Source organism: Oreochromis niloticus, linkage group LG18, assembly GCF_001858045.2.
Source record: "Oreochromis niloticus isolate F11D_XX linkage group LG18, O_niloticus_UMD_NMBU, whole genome shotgun sequence".
Classification (NCBI taxonomy): Eukaryota; Metazoa; Chordata; class Actinopteri; order Cichliformes; family Cichlidae; genus Oreochromis; species Oreochromis niloticus.
The window spans coordinates 6,235,545-6,254,549 of NC_031982.2; the positions used below are offsets into that span (position 1 = coordinate 6,235,545).

General features: G+C 41.7%; 1 protein-coding gene across 2 annotated transcripts in view; it reads left to right on the forward strand.

Moving 5' to 3' along the window:
* Positions 1-19,005, forward strand: part of slc6a9 (solute carrier family 6 member 9) — a 77,917-nt gene that overhangs the window by 7,719 nt on the left and 51,193 nt on the right. For both annotated transcript variants that reach the window (XM_013264675.3, XM_019348176.2), the window contains exon 2: positions 6,338-6,637. In XM_013264675.3, the coding sequence (XP_013120129.1) occupies positions 6,608-6,637 (30 nt within the window). In that variant the 5' untranslated portion in view covers positions 6,338-6,607. The remainder of the gene's footprint in view (positions 1-6,337; positions 6,638-19,005) is intronic.

Here is a 19,005-nt window from a genome sequence, read left to right on the forward strand (position 1 = left end):
TCATGTTCACATATGGCTTCTTCTTTGCATGGTAGAGCTTTAACCTGTGTTTGTGGGTGGCACTGTGAACTGTGTTCACAAACAATGAATCGAAAGTGTTCCTGAGCCCATGCAGTGATGTCAGTCATCATGTTTGTTTGTTTGTTTATTAAATGCAGTGCCACCTGGGGGTGCAGAGATCATGAACATTCAATACTGATTTTTGGCGTTATCTCTTGTGCACCAAGATTTCTCCAGATTACCCAAATCTTTTGATGCAGACATGTATGCTAATGATGAGATATTTTAAAGTCCTCACAATCAAGGGAATTAGAGAAAGGGGCATAAAATGTATACTTTACTGTACTGGAATAAGTGTACCTTAAAAACACTTAATAGATTACAGTGATTAGAGTGCTATTTAATTACCCACTGATACAACCTTTCTCATATGACATGAGATGATGTGAGCATTTTCTTTTGTGGCATATGTCTGTAAAGCGATGTGTATTTGTGGTGCTTTAAATCGTTATTATCTCTGGGCCAAAGTCTCCATTCCATTAAGATAAAAGAGGTCAGGCCCTCTTCAGGTATGCATATGCCTGTGTGTGTTTTTTATTGTACCAGCTGCTTCTCACTGATTGTCGTCAGAAAAGGTTTTCTCTGCTATCTGCATTTCTATATTTAGCACTAATTTTACCTGTTGTCTTGGCAGGAGATTTGCTCCTATTGATGATATGTTTCTGTGTTTCTGCAGCATTCTCCTTCCACTCAAACTAGTGTACAACAGCAGACGATATAATTTAAATGCCACAATACAAAAATAATAAATCACGTTTGTGTGCTTCACAAATCCCATATCTTCTCATTCCCAATGCCATTGTGAGAATTCTGCAGTCCACAAGTAATGCATAGTTTGCTGGCTCTATTTACTGGATGCTGAACAAAGGCCCAAGCATAGTTACCGCTGTTTTGAGTACCCTCACAATGTCTTAGTCGTATTTAGAGGCATTTCTGTGCACAGAGTGAGGAACAGACTGCCTGCTATGACAAAACGGAGCTTGTGAAGCTCCAATCATTCTGCTGCATATTGACTTTATTGAAAGTAGACACGGCCGATTTGCAAAAAATATGATGTATTCTAAACATGGCAAGCAATAATAATGGGTGCTGTTTTGTCTTAAATCCGCTGCGTTGTACTTCGTGTCTCACAGTGCTACAGTGTAGATGTAGTGTACAAATCAAGTACAGGTTGTGTGACCGTTCCACGCAGGAGGCTGCGTTGCATCTGTCTGGTAAATAAAGGAAAGTAATTCATGAGTTCTTCTTGCATGGATCCATCTTAGCTCTTTTATTTGCTCAAGCGATGACTCAGCAAAAATGTAATTACAACAAACTATCTGTCATTTGTGAACCTCGTTCCTTGCAATTCTTTGACTCAGCAGGCCGTTTTATCCCCAGATCAATGGGGCCCCAACAAAAAAAGAAAAAAGCTGCCTATGCATTGTGTTTAATGTGTAACTATCCAGGGCCATCATGGCTTTTTCCCCCACCTTGATAAACAGCATAATTCTAATGCAGCATTTAGGATACGTGGATTAACTTTGAAATATATTAACTTCATTTTCTTTTGCTTTGTGAGTTTGTAATGGAATTAACTTGAAAGCACAAAGCAAACCTTGAGCCTTGACTTTTGAGCCCTCTTTATTATTACCACTTGTTATTTCGCCATGACCTCTGTCGTAACTCATCTGTCACCTTTATGAACTTATTTAAATTTAAAGATATGGAAAGTCAAGAGGTCATAAATCAAGGCAAGGAGAGGCCTGAAGTGTCGGGTTTTGTTTGAGGAAAAGGATTTTGTCCCAACCCAACGCTTTAAGGCAAACTTTATATTGCACATTTTCAGACAGCCTCTTACTCTTTTACATTTGGGGATTCACAATGAAATGCAGTTTCTTTTTCTTATATTGTTAATCATGTTAACTATCTTAGTTTTATTTATTAGCATGCATTCGTTTTCAATATAAAAGTAGTGCATGTACTTGGGCACAAGTGTGAAAATCTGTGATTTTTCTTTAATCTTTGCAAAAAAGGAAACATTGGACTTCATCCTCTGACAACATCAATGCTGAGGTATTTTATTCTGGACTGGAGAGACTGGCTGACACTGGTACTCACCAGGGTCTTGTAGTTGCCGTCGCTGAAAAGTGTCCATCCTCAGCTTCTACCTCTATTAACTACTTATTAATTTACTCATGTTTTCATTGATTAAAGAATCAATCAGAATAGTTTCTTAATTATCCCCATTACGATCTACTCACACAAGAATATCCAAAAAAACCAAAAAACTATTAGAATTGAAAAGTAGCCTTGTAAAAAATCTAATTAGACTTTTAATTTTGTAAAAAGTTTACCGAGCAATATTCTGCTTTATGGAACAAGGCATGTTGTTGTTAGCTGTCACATAGCTGTGAAACAAGTTTCTAACCTTTTTATTTGGAGGTTCATCAGGTGTGAGCTCAGGATTGTGTATGTTACACATAAATAAGATTGTGGCCAGTTTGTTATTGGCTTTGGCACTGAGACATACTGTCCTGGAAAGCTCTGCTCTTAATGTGTGCCAGTGTGTTCATGATGATTAAATTGAAAAATGTGTTTGTTTGTTTGTTTTTGTTTTTTTGACTGCCTGATGCTTTAATGCCAGGGACATTTGTGACAATAAAACCAAAAACAGGGAGCCAGAGAACTGCAGGAGCAAGGAAAAAGTCCACAGAAAGGGTTCTGGGGATCAAGCAGGGGACGAGGCAGGACAAAGTACTCGCTCAGGAGTTTGACCTAAATGCAGAGCTGAGCAGGAGGATGCTTCTGAGGGTGTGTTTGGGGCCCAGCATTGAAGACGGAGCAGTTCAGGAGGCTGGCCCGCAGGTTGGCAGCGGCATCAGAGGGACCTCTCCGGAGGTGGCCAGAAGTGGTGACGGAGGTGTTCTGGGGCTATATCACCACTTCTGGCCAGGTGGCCAGTGATGGAGACGAAGACCCTCTAGAGGCTGGCATTTACGAATGAGGGTGACCCGCTCATGACAGGAGACCAACAACAGAGGCAGGGACCATCTGAAGTCCAGTGGTCAAAGAGACCTTCTGGAGGCCAAACAGATGGTCAGCAGTGGAGTCAGAGACCTTCAGATGACTCGCAACAAAGGAGAATGTCAGGTGGATGAGCTGGAAGCCGCTCACAAAAGAGTCATCCTGGCTCAATCTTAGGCTGTTCAGACTCGGGGTCAAACAACACAAGTCCCTTGGGCTCAGATTCTGGAAGCTGGGCCTACACAGTGCACACAGTCTCCTCTGGCTGGGATTGTGCAGGGCACACAGTCTGCACTGGCTCGGGATCTGGCAGCTCCTGCTCAGGCTCGGGATACACCAGAGGCTCAGGACAAATGAGGGTCACCAGCTGAGGCACAGTCTCGGAGGCATCCTGCACAGACTCTGGATTATCCACAGAATCTGGAGTAGCACAAACTACCCAGTTAGTCTGGATCTGAACATCTTGTTTCTTTTGGGTGGTGAATGCAGAAAACCATTATCCATGGAGCCTAACTACCTAACAAAAAAACTCCTCTAATGTAAACAGGTTGTCTCTGCTGGGGCTGTGCCTGGTCAGACCATACTGTCACTGTCTGTAGGTCCTGAAGACTGTGTGAAGTTCAGGACCCAAAATGGTTTCTACAAAAGGGGAAACCGTTTATTTGATAGAGTCCAAAAGGCAAAATATAAAATGATTTAAGAAATTAAGTATAAACAAAACTATAACTTGGAACAAAACTCAATTGCAAAACTGGCAAAATCCTGAGAATGTAAACCTTGAGAAATCAACCAGGAACCACGTACTGGAAAACAACAAACAAACTAAGAGCTGTTGATCAGTATGACCATGCATACAGATCAGTTTGAATGGTACTCAAACAGCTTTTACAGAGAATTTTGTGCCAGAAATGATCTCTTTTTTTATGTTTTATAAAGTTTTCCCCTTTTTATTCTGCAGGCTTGTGATTCTTTTGCTCTTTATAGTAACTTCCTGTGCATTTCTTCATACAACATCTCAGTACGGTAGACTCAGATTGTGATATATCGAACTCTTAGAGAGTGTTCTTTATTTGGACTCGATGTTGTGATGCGTCCTGCAACCAACTCCTGACCCGTTTAATTTATAAAGAAATAACTAAGCAATACCTGCTCACGAAACAGCTTTTCAGTCAACTTTCCAATTACTTTTGGAGTGCTGTAATTCCTAAACCCTCCCTCTAATTTGGTCGTTAATAACCTCAAATTAAAAATGTCAGTCTGCACAATAAGCTCATATTCATCATCATAACTCAATATGATTTTTTTTTTTTAATACTCCTTAAATTTTGAAGATGTCCAAGTACTTTTACATACAAGGGTGAAAGACATGAGAGGTAACCAGAGGCTGAGGAGCTAATTCTTACCGGGTTTATCATTAATGCTGTGTAAGCAGTCGGCTCTGAACCTACTTTGCATCATCCTTGGCTTTTTGTGGTGTAGTCGGGGCACGTATTAGTGTTCAGGCTGCAGCCTCTCTTTTTACTAAGGGAAATGTTTAAATTCTCTAAAGAGCCTACGTCATCCAAACCAAAAACTTTTTGTTTTTTTATCTTTGAGTTTCACCTCCTGAGCCCCTCTTGCCAAGCTCATTGGTTATGAATATTTCTGCTCTTTTTTTTTTTTTTTCCCTCACAAGCATCTTAGTGGTGAATGGGGCAGGGAATAACATAATTCTCATTCACAGTTAATCCATTAATCCGCTCCTCTGTGGAAAGTAATATAAAGTTCAAAACCAGAAAACACTTCATTTAAAACGATAAAACACAAAAAATCTCAGAGTTCTCACATTTACAATAATCAGACAGTTTTTGGCGTTTTTTTTATTGATAAAATTACTTCACATTCGTGACAAGGTGGTACCGTGGGACATTATGCAGTCTGTGCTTGGAAGCTACTTACCTCACAAGGGCCAACAGACACGTCAGGTTTCAGAGTAAGTTGGACGTAACCTCTTGCTGCCACTCCTCCCTGGATTGCCCAATAGGCTTGGCTCAACTCTTACCTTATGTACATACATTACCCAGCCAGTGAGATGGAGCCAGAGCACGGTGATTTGATCAAAGACTTCAGCCTTTGTGTCAGTGAGTTTCTCACGGCTGAGCTGCTAGCCCTTTTCCTGACGTACAAGGTGGTGTTTTGGTTGTGTGGTTTTTCTCTATTCAGACATCATGTTGTGGATGGTAAGGATCAGTTTTTAACCTAGTTTTGTTTCTTCCCATCTTTTTATCAGTGTGCATCATGGTGTGTATGATGGTTGACCCCAGGGGGAGGCATTTTTTCCAGTCCCTGTAGGCTCCCGTGTATGTGACATGTGTACATGTGTGGGGGATATTTTTTTATGCCTGTAACAGTGAATAGTGGCTATATTTGGCCACCTTTTCTCTCCTTTTTTCACGAGCGCTTTTAGTATAGTGAAGTTTTTTGGGGGGGTTTTTTGAATATTTTTATTCCCTGAGCCAAATAAAGGGAGACATACTTCAGATTTGAGGGGTGTCCAGTTTATATCGGTTTGTGTTTTGGACTGTTGGAGAAATATAAGCTGCTGGGAAGACTGGCTTTTTCAGGTTTGGTAGACCAAATCAGTAATTAATTCATGAGGAGAAACAGCTGCAGATTCATCTGTAGCAGTAGTATTTATAGGTGTATATCTATTATAAACTACTGTTCATGTTGTTTGCTCTGAACATGCGTGCAGGGATGCAGTGAAAGGTAAGTGCCCAGATGCGCATTTCAGAAACTTTTCCCTCAATCCAAAGTATTTTCAGCCACTTTTCTTCCAGATCCAGGCTGAGTGTTCTTTTCCCAGTCTGGCTTCCATACAGCAGTAGTCAGTGGGCAGTCTAAACGTTTCCCTAACAGTTAATCTCTTTACACAAAAGGGCACTTTGTTATGGCAGCTGCCTTGCTAAAAAAAAAAAAAAAAATGCAAATCTGTTGTTTTCTGAATTGTTTGCCTGCATCCTCACAGACGCTTTACCAGTTACGTTCCCACCTTTTCTTTAACTGACCATAAACAGTTGATGTGTGTGTTTTGTTTTGGTTTTTAATTTTGACCTCAGAGCAGGTCGTGTACTAAGACTGACGAGCTGTTTTGAACATGGCCAAACGGGACAAGAAACTAAAAAAAGTGTTGCTTTGCCTCCCCCCTATCCCCCACTTACCCTACCCCCTTCTCCCCCCAACTCCTGTTCTCCCTCCACCCCTCTCTGCCTGTCACGTGTTCTTTTCACAGCATAGAAAAGTTTCTGGATTAGGGCAGAATTAGCACAAAGCAGCAACGCCACTTCAGCTACACTTGCAAGCAGCACAGAAGAAGGGGGGACAGAGACGGAGAGAGCGACGCGACGGGGGTGAAGACGCTCCAGCGAACCTCGGCCACCTCAGAAAACTCCAAACTTTGCTGGGCGAGAAGCAGACGAGTCCATCCCAGACACAGAGAGAGAGAGAGAGCGCGCGAGAGAGAGAGAGAGGCAGGGGATCTTTGCCGACGAGGTCCTGAAGGATGGAAGAGAAGCAGTTTGCTGGGATCCTGGTAAGTTTCACTTTTCTTCAGTAAACACGTGTGCGCACACTCGTGTTTTTTAAAAGCAGTAACATGTGGATGCAAACACATCTCAGCTGTAGGCCGCTGGTGGGATGCAGCTGCTGGACCACCAGTTGAGTCACCCTCTGGCTCCCCTTTTGAGGCCAGGTGGTTTGGCTTCATTTCACTAGGGGACCATTCACAGGACTCTAACCTGTTATGTGTTCAAAAGTAGGCTGTTGTGCTCATACTTTCCTACTTTTTCTCCCGTTTTTATGTTGAAATTCTTAACTTGGGATGAGGATTCACAGGTTTTTCACTGAGTAAAAAAAAAAAAAAAAACGGCCGCAGTTTCCCAACCAGGGTGATTATCCTGTTGGTGTTTATGTGCAGGAGACGGAGCTGTCACCCCCTGCTGTTCACAATGGCACTGCTTAACTACACATTAGCAACTAAACACGGTCCCAAAAGCCCCCAAAGTTCATTTGCAGGCATAGAAGCTCTCCTCTCAGCACACTCTCACCAGCTATCTGATCTCTGCAAGAGCTGAAAACAGCAAAAGTGGATTCACTTTTTTTTTGTTTTGTTTTTTTTTTTTGGAGAGGAGGTGGCTGCTGATAAAACATGAGGCCAAGAGGTAAATGTGTCAGTGTCAGGCCTACACTGTTGGGGAAGCTTTAAATAGAGGTTTGGCGTCATTGGCAGTCTGGTCACCTCTCCTTCCGTCTCTCTCTCTCTCTGGCTTTCTCCCTTTAGTCCGTCTTGAGACGGCGATAACTGAGCTCCAACTCTCATCTGACATTCTTGCCTGTTTGAAGCCTTGCTTTCCTCCCCGCTGACATTTTTCTCTCTCTCCGTCTCTCTCACTGCCGCATCCTTTTAAGATGTATATCCCCGTTAAAATGCAAACACACCGTCTGAAGTTAAGAGGGCGCCGTTATCAGCGTCTCTCCCGCACAAACATTTGAAGGTGCTTGGAGTATGGAGATATAATTTTGTATTTTTTTTGGCTTTCAAAAATTGTGTTTGTTTGTGTTGGAGAGTTTACAGCTCAGTGACAGATAGCCAGTCAGTTGTTTGATTGCTTTGGCACTGCTGGGTATTTGGGGGGGAAAGAAAACCAAAAAGTTCTGTGTGTTTGGCTGTAGCTCAACAGGAGATTTTAAATGATTGTGTCAAGAGGTAGGTGTGAATACTCTTGGCTACATGTGCCTGCATTTAACTGAGATGTAAGTGGCACTCTGTGGCCACTAGGAAGTTACAGACCTCACGCACACAGCGGGCAAGTATAGAGGAAACAACTGAAGTATCAATCAAGTGTTTCTGTAGTTACTCCTCACAGCCAGCAGCGGTGTGAAGGCTAATAATAATAAAGTAAAGTGAATGGATCAATTCAGGATATTGTACTGTTTCAGTGCAAGCTTTATCTATTCATCTCACCTGAGAGAAGTTAAAATTCTATCATTTGTAATCTTTAAAGTGAATTTTGTCGACTCAAAGCGTTGGAAGCCATTCTGCTGTACTGCTCAGTGAGTGCTTTACTTAAACTGCTTCTTTATGATGATTTAACACATTGAAAAGCATAATGGAGGCACAGAGCTGCAGGTAGATCGTACGCCTCCTGCAGCAGTGATGGAAGACAGCAGCTAACACACACACACCACACACCCCACACACACACACACACACACACACACACCACACACCACACACATTGTTTCTCATGGCTGGGATTGTTGTCTTCAGCATTTGTGGACAGTGATGTCAATTGTGTCTTAGAGATGGCAACAACAGATAAAAGAAAGCGCGTGTGTGTGTGTGTGTGTGTGTGTGTGTGTGTGAGAATCTTGCTCTCCCATCGCCAACTGTCACTTGTGTTTTTTCCCTCCCTCCCTCTCCTTGAGCTCTTTTTTTTTTTCCTGCCATTTCTGTCTCTCCATGTTAGACCATGTTCTCATCCAGAAGATGATTTTGAATTTATGCAGTTATTTATCATGTGACTCAGTCTATTCATCTTTGCCTCTATTCAGAGGGCGGAAATGGTCTTTCCCCCCTCATTGTTTGATTCCACTCAGCAATACCCGTTTTTGAATTGTCTGGTTAAATTTATTTATGCAGGTCCAGGTGGTTGGTGGATGGACCAGTCACCGTAAATCTCAGGACACACAAGGCGCTCGCTTCCTGCTACTGCTTGGCTCGGCTGGTAGCCTTCTGCTGGGACTCTTTCTGTTTCAAACTTTACTCCCTTGCTCTTTCACAGCGGTCAAAAGGGAGCCCTGTCTCCTCAATCTTCCTGCGTTGTCTTTGACTGCCCTGGAAGTTACCACTTCCACTGAGCGGATGAGCAGATGGTGCCCTGGCACAAGGTTTTACCGCATGGATAGCTGTCTCTTTGTCTTTACTCCTTAAAGCGTCTGCTGTTAAGATGTATGTATGTGGATGTGAGAGTAGGGAGGGGAAGGAGGAGGAGTTGGACTGAGGTTTTGCTTATATTTCTGCTGGGTGCTGTATTGATATGTCTGGCCGTGCTGGGCCACAGCTGGCCCTCCATCACCATCAAGGCCAAAGGAGGAGGAAAAGGTCAGCGAGGACTGGCTACTGATCAGAGTTTAATGTTGGCAAGCCTTTAAGAGTTTGCTTGTTACTTTTCGTCCATAATTGCTGAGACATTTGGACTGGGAGGGATTATCAGCGATTCTAAGCTCAGTTTCTCGAACCCTAACATTCTTACATGATACAATTTTTGTTTCCCTCAAAACTGAAACTTTTTGGCACTCTATGATAAGATGATGTTAATTCCCTAATGTCAAATTGTTTGTTGCAGCACATTCTTGAAGCTACACTGTGCTTTCAATGCAATTGTCAAGATATTTTTTTTTTTTTTAAATGCTGTTTTTCATCCATGTTTAGTTTAAGTTTTGGACGAAGTAACCAAAAACTACAGAACATAAAGGAGTGATTTCCAAGTTACAACATTGCCCTCCATGTTTGTGCATTTAAGGATGCATATGCACAGGTGCAAACAAAGGGTTTTACCTTCTGACAAAACTTAAAAAAGAGAAAAATAAGGCAATGGAAAAACTGCATGAAATTAGATGCAATGCTACCCCGAGTCATACAAGACATATTTCTTTGTCTATGTAACTCCTCCTGTGTGTTAGCTAATTATTTTGTAACTAATGTGTTTGAATGCTGCCAATTTGCAATTATTTTATAGACTGTAATTCCTATTGGCATGTGATGTAGACAGTAGCACAGAAGGTCCTTGGAACAAGTTATTTCTTGATCCGCTGCATTCTTTACACAGATTTATACTCCCAGTAATGTAAAAAGTTGGCCTATACAGTTATATACACGTACATACATTTGGCATGTACAGTTACTCATTTAATCAGTCATGCAACAAAAGTTATGTCACTTTATTATACAGGAATGTGTTTTTCTCTGTGCCCCCTGAGTGGTGAACCTGTGTGTGTGTGCGTGTGTGTGCGCGTGTGTGTGTGTGTGAGAGAGAGAGTCTGTTTCTCACTATGTTTGTGCGCACGCCATTTCCCAGGGGTTGTGAGGCTAATGTGTGCTATAGGCTGTGAAGTGGAAACTAAATGGAAAGAAATAGTGGGACCCACAGCCACAACCTCCCTGAGGTCAGGATACACACACACACACACATACACACACAAACACACACACGCATGCCTCCACGCATGCACGAGGCACTGACACAGTTTAGAATACCACATAAACGTATTTTAGATATCTCAGCAAGCACTCAGATATGAAACTCGTTACCACCACCACCACCTGGATAAATACAGATGCACACCCACAAACAATCTGGCTATTTGTACATACTGACACACGCAGAACAAAACTCACACATCCAGTCTTTGTGGCTCTCCTCTGTGTGTGGAGTAAAGGCCACCAGGCTGTGACTTTTGGTCTGAAAGTGTAATAAATGCAAGCCCAGGGGATATATTTGGGACTTAGCAGGGATGGGCCGAGCCTTTTAAAGAAGTGATTCTTTTTTTTCCTGGCACATCACTTTGTTAATAGCCCTGCTTCATGTGTCTGAGCCTGTAAATGTTGCTAAATGTTGTTTTTTCTTGAAGTTTCCGCCCCATGGAGCTGCCTTTTGTGAGTACAATGTTGACCATGTGCGCCTCATACTCCTCATACACTTATTACAGGTGAAACAGCCTCTCTCCTTCTTTTTCTCCACTTATGTAAGAAACATACTGAGTTGCCAGTCAGCCGGTTTAGTTAACAGCAGTGCTCAGCAACCGTGTTGACTGCCTTTGGGGCGAAGGGCCAACAAACAGATGTGAACTAAGAGAGACTGATCTCTGAAGGCAGGTCGGGGGGGAGGAGAAGTCAGACATAATTTCTGTTTTTGATTTCACTCCACCCTCCAACTGATCGGCTGAATGAGGAGGGGGAGGAAAAAAAAGAAATACAAGCATCCGCACGGGTCACAGGCGGCGCCCAGATTCAGCTGCTGTGGCGAACGTACAATTGAGCGACAAGGGCCGCAAATGCCAAACACGTCCACTGCTGGGCACTCTTGAAAAGGTAACCCGCCACCAACCAACCTCCCATGTATGTTCACACACATAGCAAAGAGGGGGGAAAAAAGGGGACTCCATTGTGTTTCAGAGCTTTTTAGATTTCATTTGGAAAAAACCGCTCAGGCTGAAAATTTCGTATTCTGATTTTCTTCCTCGCCACTTCTTCCACTTTTTTTTCTTTCTGCTCGTTCAATAGATCCTACTCCCTCCGACTACACAAAAAGGACGAGCAAGTTAAAAAGCGGGGACTTAACACTTTTTTCCATTTTCATCCTCTGTAGTCAGTGAAATTATGGACAGGGCTGTGACATTGTGTCTGCACAACAGAGCCCCTAAATCTCCCCCCGTTTCTTTGAGCATTATTATCATTTTCAGCAGTTTCCATCTAAACTTTTTTTCCAAGGCCTTTTCACAACCATATTTAGGTAATTTGTTGCGCTTGAACCCAACCTGATCTCTGAGGGAGGAGGTGGGTCTTTTCTGGACGGCCCTCTAATACGTGGTTACACCCCTCCCCAGTGTTATTTATCACTTTTCTTCATTTCTTTGTTTCCCCCTCTCTTTACCCCTTTTCATGGGATGGAGTCTATAGTATCATTGGGTGCATTCCATCACTGCCATCTGTGTTAGCCATGATGTCAACAGTGGGATGGATGGTGGATGGATGGTGTGTATTGTCAGCATATAGAAAGTACCGTATAAGGATTTAAAATATAACATATTTTAACATATCAGACATATCAGTACAAAGATATAAAATGTCCCATTTGACCTCTGACCTCTACCTGAAGGTCAACAGAATGATCTGAAGGTCAAAGTGATAATAATGCCATGTAGAGCTTTTTAAAACTATGTTTCTTTCTTCTTTTGTTTCTATTGACAACATATATTCATACGGGGAATGATTTATGGGGACGCTAAATATCCCATCACTTCGGCCCTCTGACCTCTTCATGGTCAAATAAGGTCAAACCTTCATAAAATGTATTTTATCTTCAAAACTATGTTTAAAATTCTAATGCCTTTTGTTTGGATTGGCAACATTAACGAAATGATAATGTATAGGAGGTATTCTGAATATCCCGTTATAGTTTGCATCCAAATATCATGTCACATCTGACCCCAAACTCTGTTACATCAATAAAGAAAGTATTGTTAAGAGAAAGAGCTGCCTAGTCAGTCTGATATGCTGTAGTATAATAATAAATAAATAATATATAAAAGCTCCAATTTCTCATATGTAGTTATTTACAAATCAATACCTATTATTCATTATCTGTTCATACATAATGTTTGTGTTTCTGTTTGTGTTTTTACTGCACAAAATACAATACTGTTCCCTTAGAAGTAAATACTGAAGCACTCCGAGAAGATTGCGCTCTCGGAGTGCTTCTTGTTTGGTATCTGTATCAGGTTGTCCTAATGGCTCCCTGAAAAGTCTTAAATGGATACAAAATGCTGCACAGAGAGTACTAATGAGGACTAGAGAGAGGGAGAGAGACAGGTCCTTTTTCTCCCATACTTGCCTCTTATTGGCTCCCCGTTAAATCAAGAATTGACTTTAAAATCCTTCTCCTTGCATACAAAGTCCTGAATGAACAGCTCCCAGTTTAGCTTTAGGAGTCAGACACCATCGGTCCTTTTTGGTAAGGCTTTTTAGCTGAAGCTTGATCACTTGACCCTAAACCATCTCTAAGTTATGCTGCAATAGGCTCTGAAGGAACATCCAATGGTTGTCTTCTTCTGAACTCCCCTCTTTTTCCTCCAAATATGTTCATCTTCCACTACTACATGTTATTAAATAGCAGATGAATCCGGTCTGAACCTGCTTGTACTGCAGGTTTCTTCCTGTTAAAAGGGGGTTCTTCTTTCCCGTTGAGCGCTTGCTCATAGGGGACTGTCAAATCAATAGGGTTCGCTCTCTAATATTTTGCAATATTAAACAGAGCAATGAAACAGAACAAAAAGCAAATGAACAATAAATTACAACAAGGCCAAAGCTTATTTTAAAGCATAATGAAATAACAGGAGGGCTATTGTTGTCCCTCAAACCACAGGTGCTCATAGAAGGGTAGTCAAGGTAGCTTTAATCTCTAATGCTCTAATCTTCAAGTCATTTCTGAAAGGTTTGTGTTGCTTATAGACTCATAGTAGAATTGTAGTTGGTGTACAGTGTGCATATGCTTTTGCCATAAAGAAACATGTTTGCCTATTTGTTCGAGTGGCTGTCTTCGAAGATGTTTTTTTTAGCGAGTGAAGCTGTCACGTCTCTTCCTGGCCGTTTGTCGCTCTTGCTCTCTCGCCACATTTTAAGCGCGACAGTGACTTTTGCCACGTGAGGCCAACTTCACTCACATGTTCCCCACTTTCATCCCCAGCAATGGTCCCATATGTTTGTCAAAATGTGTATGTTGTGTGCTTTTTCCGGCCCGATTTGTTCCCGTGCCTTCTCTCCAATGAGCCCCGCGCTCCCCCGGGGTCCGAGCTGAAGCCTCACGCTATTTATACAGACCGAACAGCTGGGGCCCTCCCAGCCAAAGCAGAGAGATGAGGGGTCAGGGGGATGGGTGGAGAATTTATCATGGAAACTTCAGGTTAAACCAACCGTTGGAAATGTCTCTCTCTTCCCTCTTTCTTTCTTCCTTTGTTTTTTTTAATTCTCTCTTCCTTTCCTTCATTTGTCTTTCTCTCCTGGGTTCTCAGGTGCTGGCTAGGCCAGTTTGTGTTCAGGTCAGCTGGACGGCTGGACAAACATCACTCACTAATTTAAGTCTTCGTCATTCCATTTCCCATCTCCCTTCTATGTTTTCTTTATCTCTCTGTTTGACTTTTGTTTTTGTCTTTTTGTCCACAGCTGATGTTTTTGGGCCCCCCCCCCATTCCAATTAAAGAGCTAGCTGTTTTGGACTGAATAAAAAAGGTTGATTTTCCCTCCGACTGCGCTTCAACACATTTTGTCCTTTGTAGCGCCAGACAAAGCCAAAGTGCGGTTGCAAAACTGATCTTTTTGTGTTTTCCTTCTTTTTTCCCTGCTCTGTGGCTCCTGCGGTGCTTGTCCTATTGTGAACCTCAACCCTGTGAAGTTCTCTCCTCGCTGCTCTTCCGTACACTTATGTCATCCCGTCTTCTCTCACAACCACTCGGGCCTAAACTCTGTGTCAGATTCTTGTCACATGATCCGCTCAGGAGGCAAGAGAAAGTCGGGGCTTATCGATGCTTCAGCTGGAGGTCTCTTTCACAGTCAGACGTCCCATCACAGGCGTGCTGAGCTAATGAGAGGTGAAGCGATATTAACCTAATTGCTGTAAGGGACAGATATATAGATTGTGGAGGATGTAATAAGTCTTGACATGATGTTGGTTCCCTGTGAGATTAGCGGTTCAGTGCGAGTGCATGTTGATCGGTGAATGCTAAAGGGCAAGGAGACATGCTGTCAGGCAGTGAAAAAGGTATTTATTCAGTTAGCTAAAGCCCAAATCGCCAGAAGCATATAGTTACACTGAGGGTTTTTTTTGTTTATTAATGGATATAATGGAAAGATTACCTATATATTAGGATTGCAAACAGTACTTAGCTCCAGGGTACACTGGGTGTGGGTTTGCGACCAAAAGTCTCCAGTGTGGTTTTGTTTCCTCGTTCACATGGCTTCAAAGGACACAGAGAGGAAGTGGATCTTTAAATCAGCACAGAGCCCTTTTTTCTTAAAAATTGACTGGATGGTCTGTGCTGTTCCTTTGTGTAACTTCCTGCTCTTCTCATCTCTTGTGTGCTGCTCGAGGCAGTGCAAGTCAGAAATAGACCTATACTTAGACTACATGGACTGGAGAGACCCTTCCAAAGCGTGCTCTGGTCTGTCTGGTAGACTCCCAAGCACTGGCTTTAGTAGGCACAGTAGCTGACCAATACAGTGTAAACAGTGAAGCTACACTTTGTGGCTGCAGATTAAAACTTACTCGAATGCACGTTTATTATAAAAATGGCACAGTGTCGGGCTGGGCCAGTATGCTCCAGCTGACAGATGATGACTGTGATGTTTATTGTCATTGCAAGTAAGTGCTGGGATTAACAAACAAGGTCCTGAGTGTATGTACAGTACTGCGCTAGCTATGAGTTCCATGTGCAGATATAAATTAGATGAGCTATTAGCTATAATGTCCAATATGGTTAGAATAGTGCTTTATTTATTGAATGTTTGCCTTCATCAGGGTGCACTGTTGTGTGTGTTTGTTCTCAAACTCACTAGTTTAGTATTAAGATTGCACCACTGTATGAGTTCAGCCACTGATCACCAACTGTGTTTGCTTAAACTCGCATTTGGAGTTTCCTCTTTTTCTCTTGCTCTTTTCATCCTTTTTGTTGTGAACCACAGTTTTGGTTGAGTCAACTCAGTTCAAAGTAGATACGTTGCACAAGTTGAGCGTTTGTTTGAGTTGATGTAGTTGAACCAGTTTTGGAAATTCTTTTGAAAAAAAAACTGTCTTATCAACAACTTGATATCAGAAATTATGGAGAGAAGATTGTATATTTTTAAAATAACACAAGACATTTCTTGATTGCAGTGTGTGTGTGTGTGTGTGTGTGTGTGTGTGTGTGTGTGTGTGTATATATATATATATATATATATATATATATATATATATATATATATATATAGCAGCCGCCTGCACAGATATTACACCTATCGGCATCACCTTTACACTTTAGGAGGAAACTCGTGTCAACTCACCTGAGTGAAAGAATATTTTGTGTGACTGTGCAGTTTAGTAACTTTTAGCTGAATATTATTTGTGTTGACTGGCCTTTAGGATTACAAAGCTTTTTTTCAACCAACAAAAGAAAGGCATGGGGAGAGAGTTATCTGTCATGATTATGCAGTGATATTTGAGTTTATTTGTCAGTGCAGATAAGGGGGCTTTCAAAAAGGAGAGACGAGCATGACGGCCGAGATGAAATGGAAAGCAAAATCAAATGGAGAGCGATTATTTCTGTCTTCACACTTGTGTTTTCATGTCCAAGTGGTGCATTTTTCTCACTTTCCTCCATCGCATGCCCTCCACTGTCAAAGCAACTTTCTCCTTTATACCTGGGAGATTATCAGAACTCTGTCATTACAAACTTCAATGTTTAACATACACAACATTACTAGAGTAACCATAACTGTTAGACTACACTAAATGGCCTTTGTCAAATTTGATCTTCTGAAATCCCCAAAAATTATTTTCCATAAGAAATAATGTTACATAAAAATTAGGTGTGCTTTTCAAGGTATGAATTGGTGTTGTTGATTAATATTAGGATTAAACATATGGCCAGACTTACTGAACAGGGCAAAATAACATGTGATTGATGGGCGTTATTTGGGGATTGCAGTGTTTAGAGTTTTACAGCTACAAGAGAAGAAAAGGTTTGATAGGAGCATCAAGCCTGATTGTGATTAAGTGGAACTGCCTATTTGAACATAACCCTGAGTGTAGGGTGTGTAATACCAGAGGCATTGTACTAGCTAAGTAGTGTTTTTCCTGATATGTGATAGGCTATGATGATTAATTTTTACAAATGGCCAATGTAAACCAAAGTTCTCCTCCTGTTCCAACTTATAAGCTTTCATCTCCCAAACCAGTTGGATGCTAAAGCTGCAGGACATAAAATGTCTTCTGTTACTAATCTTCTATTAAGTCTAACTGGAAATGGGATTCATTTAATAGCTAACTGATATTTCTTTCAAAACATTAACATATGTCTTGCTATATGGATATTTTGAGCAAGCCCTAATAGTGGGAAATAGTATCTTCTACAGCATCCTTTTATAGTATTTTCTACAGTATTGTCTTATGTCATTGCCAGCTGCCAACTATTAGAACAATGTGTAAACAGCCAATGCTGATAAGTCACACACCACACACATGCCATCTCAAGCCCACGTTCTTCTTTCTTTTAACCTAAAATGAGTCAAATAATGCATTAAATTAATGATTCATTTATAAAATGTTCCCCCACTTCTCTTTGTGTGGCCCAAAGTCAACCTGCCTTCTAATTAGAGCTGGGTGTGCTTAAAATAACACAGCAAGCACATTTTAGTACCTGCTTTATAAAGTCTGCTTAGTAAGCCTCCTAAAGAAACGTAAGACCCGGGGTACATCAATCTTCAAATTACTGCATATTGTTTAATTGAGATTCGGTGTGAAGCAGTGTTTGGCCGAGCTGGAGCTTTAAATTAATTCCTCTATTTCCATTGTTTGCGTTAAACATTTAATGGCAGAGTCTAGGATCAGTGTCTGTGTTAAAGCATTAGACTTACCTGTAATAGAAGCTGGCATGTGTTTGGAAGCTAAATAGACAGCCTTGAGGAAAAAGGAGATCCATTCTGACCTTATCAGTGTTCTGCTGCCTACCCTCTTCATTATTTGACTTTCGGCTTTTGGCCGTTGATGTTTCCTTGCTTATATTTGGAAGCTACTAGAATCCATGCCAGTGGTTTCCAGTCAGACTTCTCTTAAGTTTGAATGAATTAATCTACTAGGTCTCAGACAGGGCAGCTATTTTCATTTAGTTTTTTTGGCAGCTGCTTCCATCTGGAGTTCAAGTATGATGTTTCTGCTTCTCCTCCCTCTGCTGGCGTTACAGGGTTCATTCCCTTTGATCTGCACTGAGATTTCTGTCTGTGCAAAGAGAGAGATCCTCTCTTTGGACTTGTTGCAATCGAAGCAAGCAAACAGAGAAATTAAATGTGCAGTTTAACAAGTTGGCATTATTTTCAGATGCAGCATCTGTGCTTCTCCAATTACAGTTAAATGACCTAACATAATGGGGCAATTAGTTAATGAAACAAGACCCCCTCCCCTCCACAAACTGCAGCTGCAGCCACGACAAGCGATTGTTTTGAGATCTGTTTGACCCACCAGATTCATACTGGGTTTTCACTGATTACCCCGACACTTACTGCCTGCATGATTTATGTGTAGTTAAGTGTCAGTATGCATGTGGGTGGGTGGGTGCACTTGTGAAGCTTTTCATTTTCTTTGACTTAATCTGAGGCCAACAGACTCTCTGGAGGCAAAGCTAGTAAGAAGTGGCTGGATCCCTGTGGAGGAACTAATGATCGGCCGTAGTTTTGGCCTCAAATGCGTGCTTGGATACCCAATACGCTCATATACACATGCACACATCCATATTGTTACAATAAGTTGTTATATCCCTTAAATAGCCCCATAAAAGATACTAAGATTTACTCCAGTAATCTCATATTTCACCATTTCAAAAAATTTGCTTTCACAAAAATGGTCTCTGACATACATTGACACAAAGCACTGGCTCCAACACCAAAATACACACACACTGAAACTTTTGCCTTGGAAAAACACAGCCAGCTGCCATTGCCTGCTCCACTAGTATTTGCCTTCATAAAAAAACTTCTTTACATAAAAGCAGTGAGGCATTATCTATGCAAATGTGACTCTTTCAACTAGAAGTGCATTCTACATGTTGCACAAAGCCAAACTGATACCACACTGTAGAGCAGTCCCACTGTAGGTGCCTCAGATGCAGAACTGCGATTATATATCAGATTTTTCCCCAGTGGTCGCACCACCCCAGCAGCAAAGGAGTGGGTCGCACTGACAGGCTGTATTGTGCTTTAATTATATGTTCCCCAACTCGTCTGGATAGCTGCTGCAAAGAAAGCCGGAGCCTTTGTATTCATTAACATGAGAAATAATTGGCTTTTTTTGCATTTCGAGAATGTAGAGATTGCACTGAGCAGGCTTCCTAAGCTGGTGCTGGTGCTGTGTTCGCCCTGTGAATAATCACAGCTCC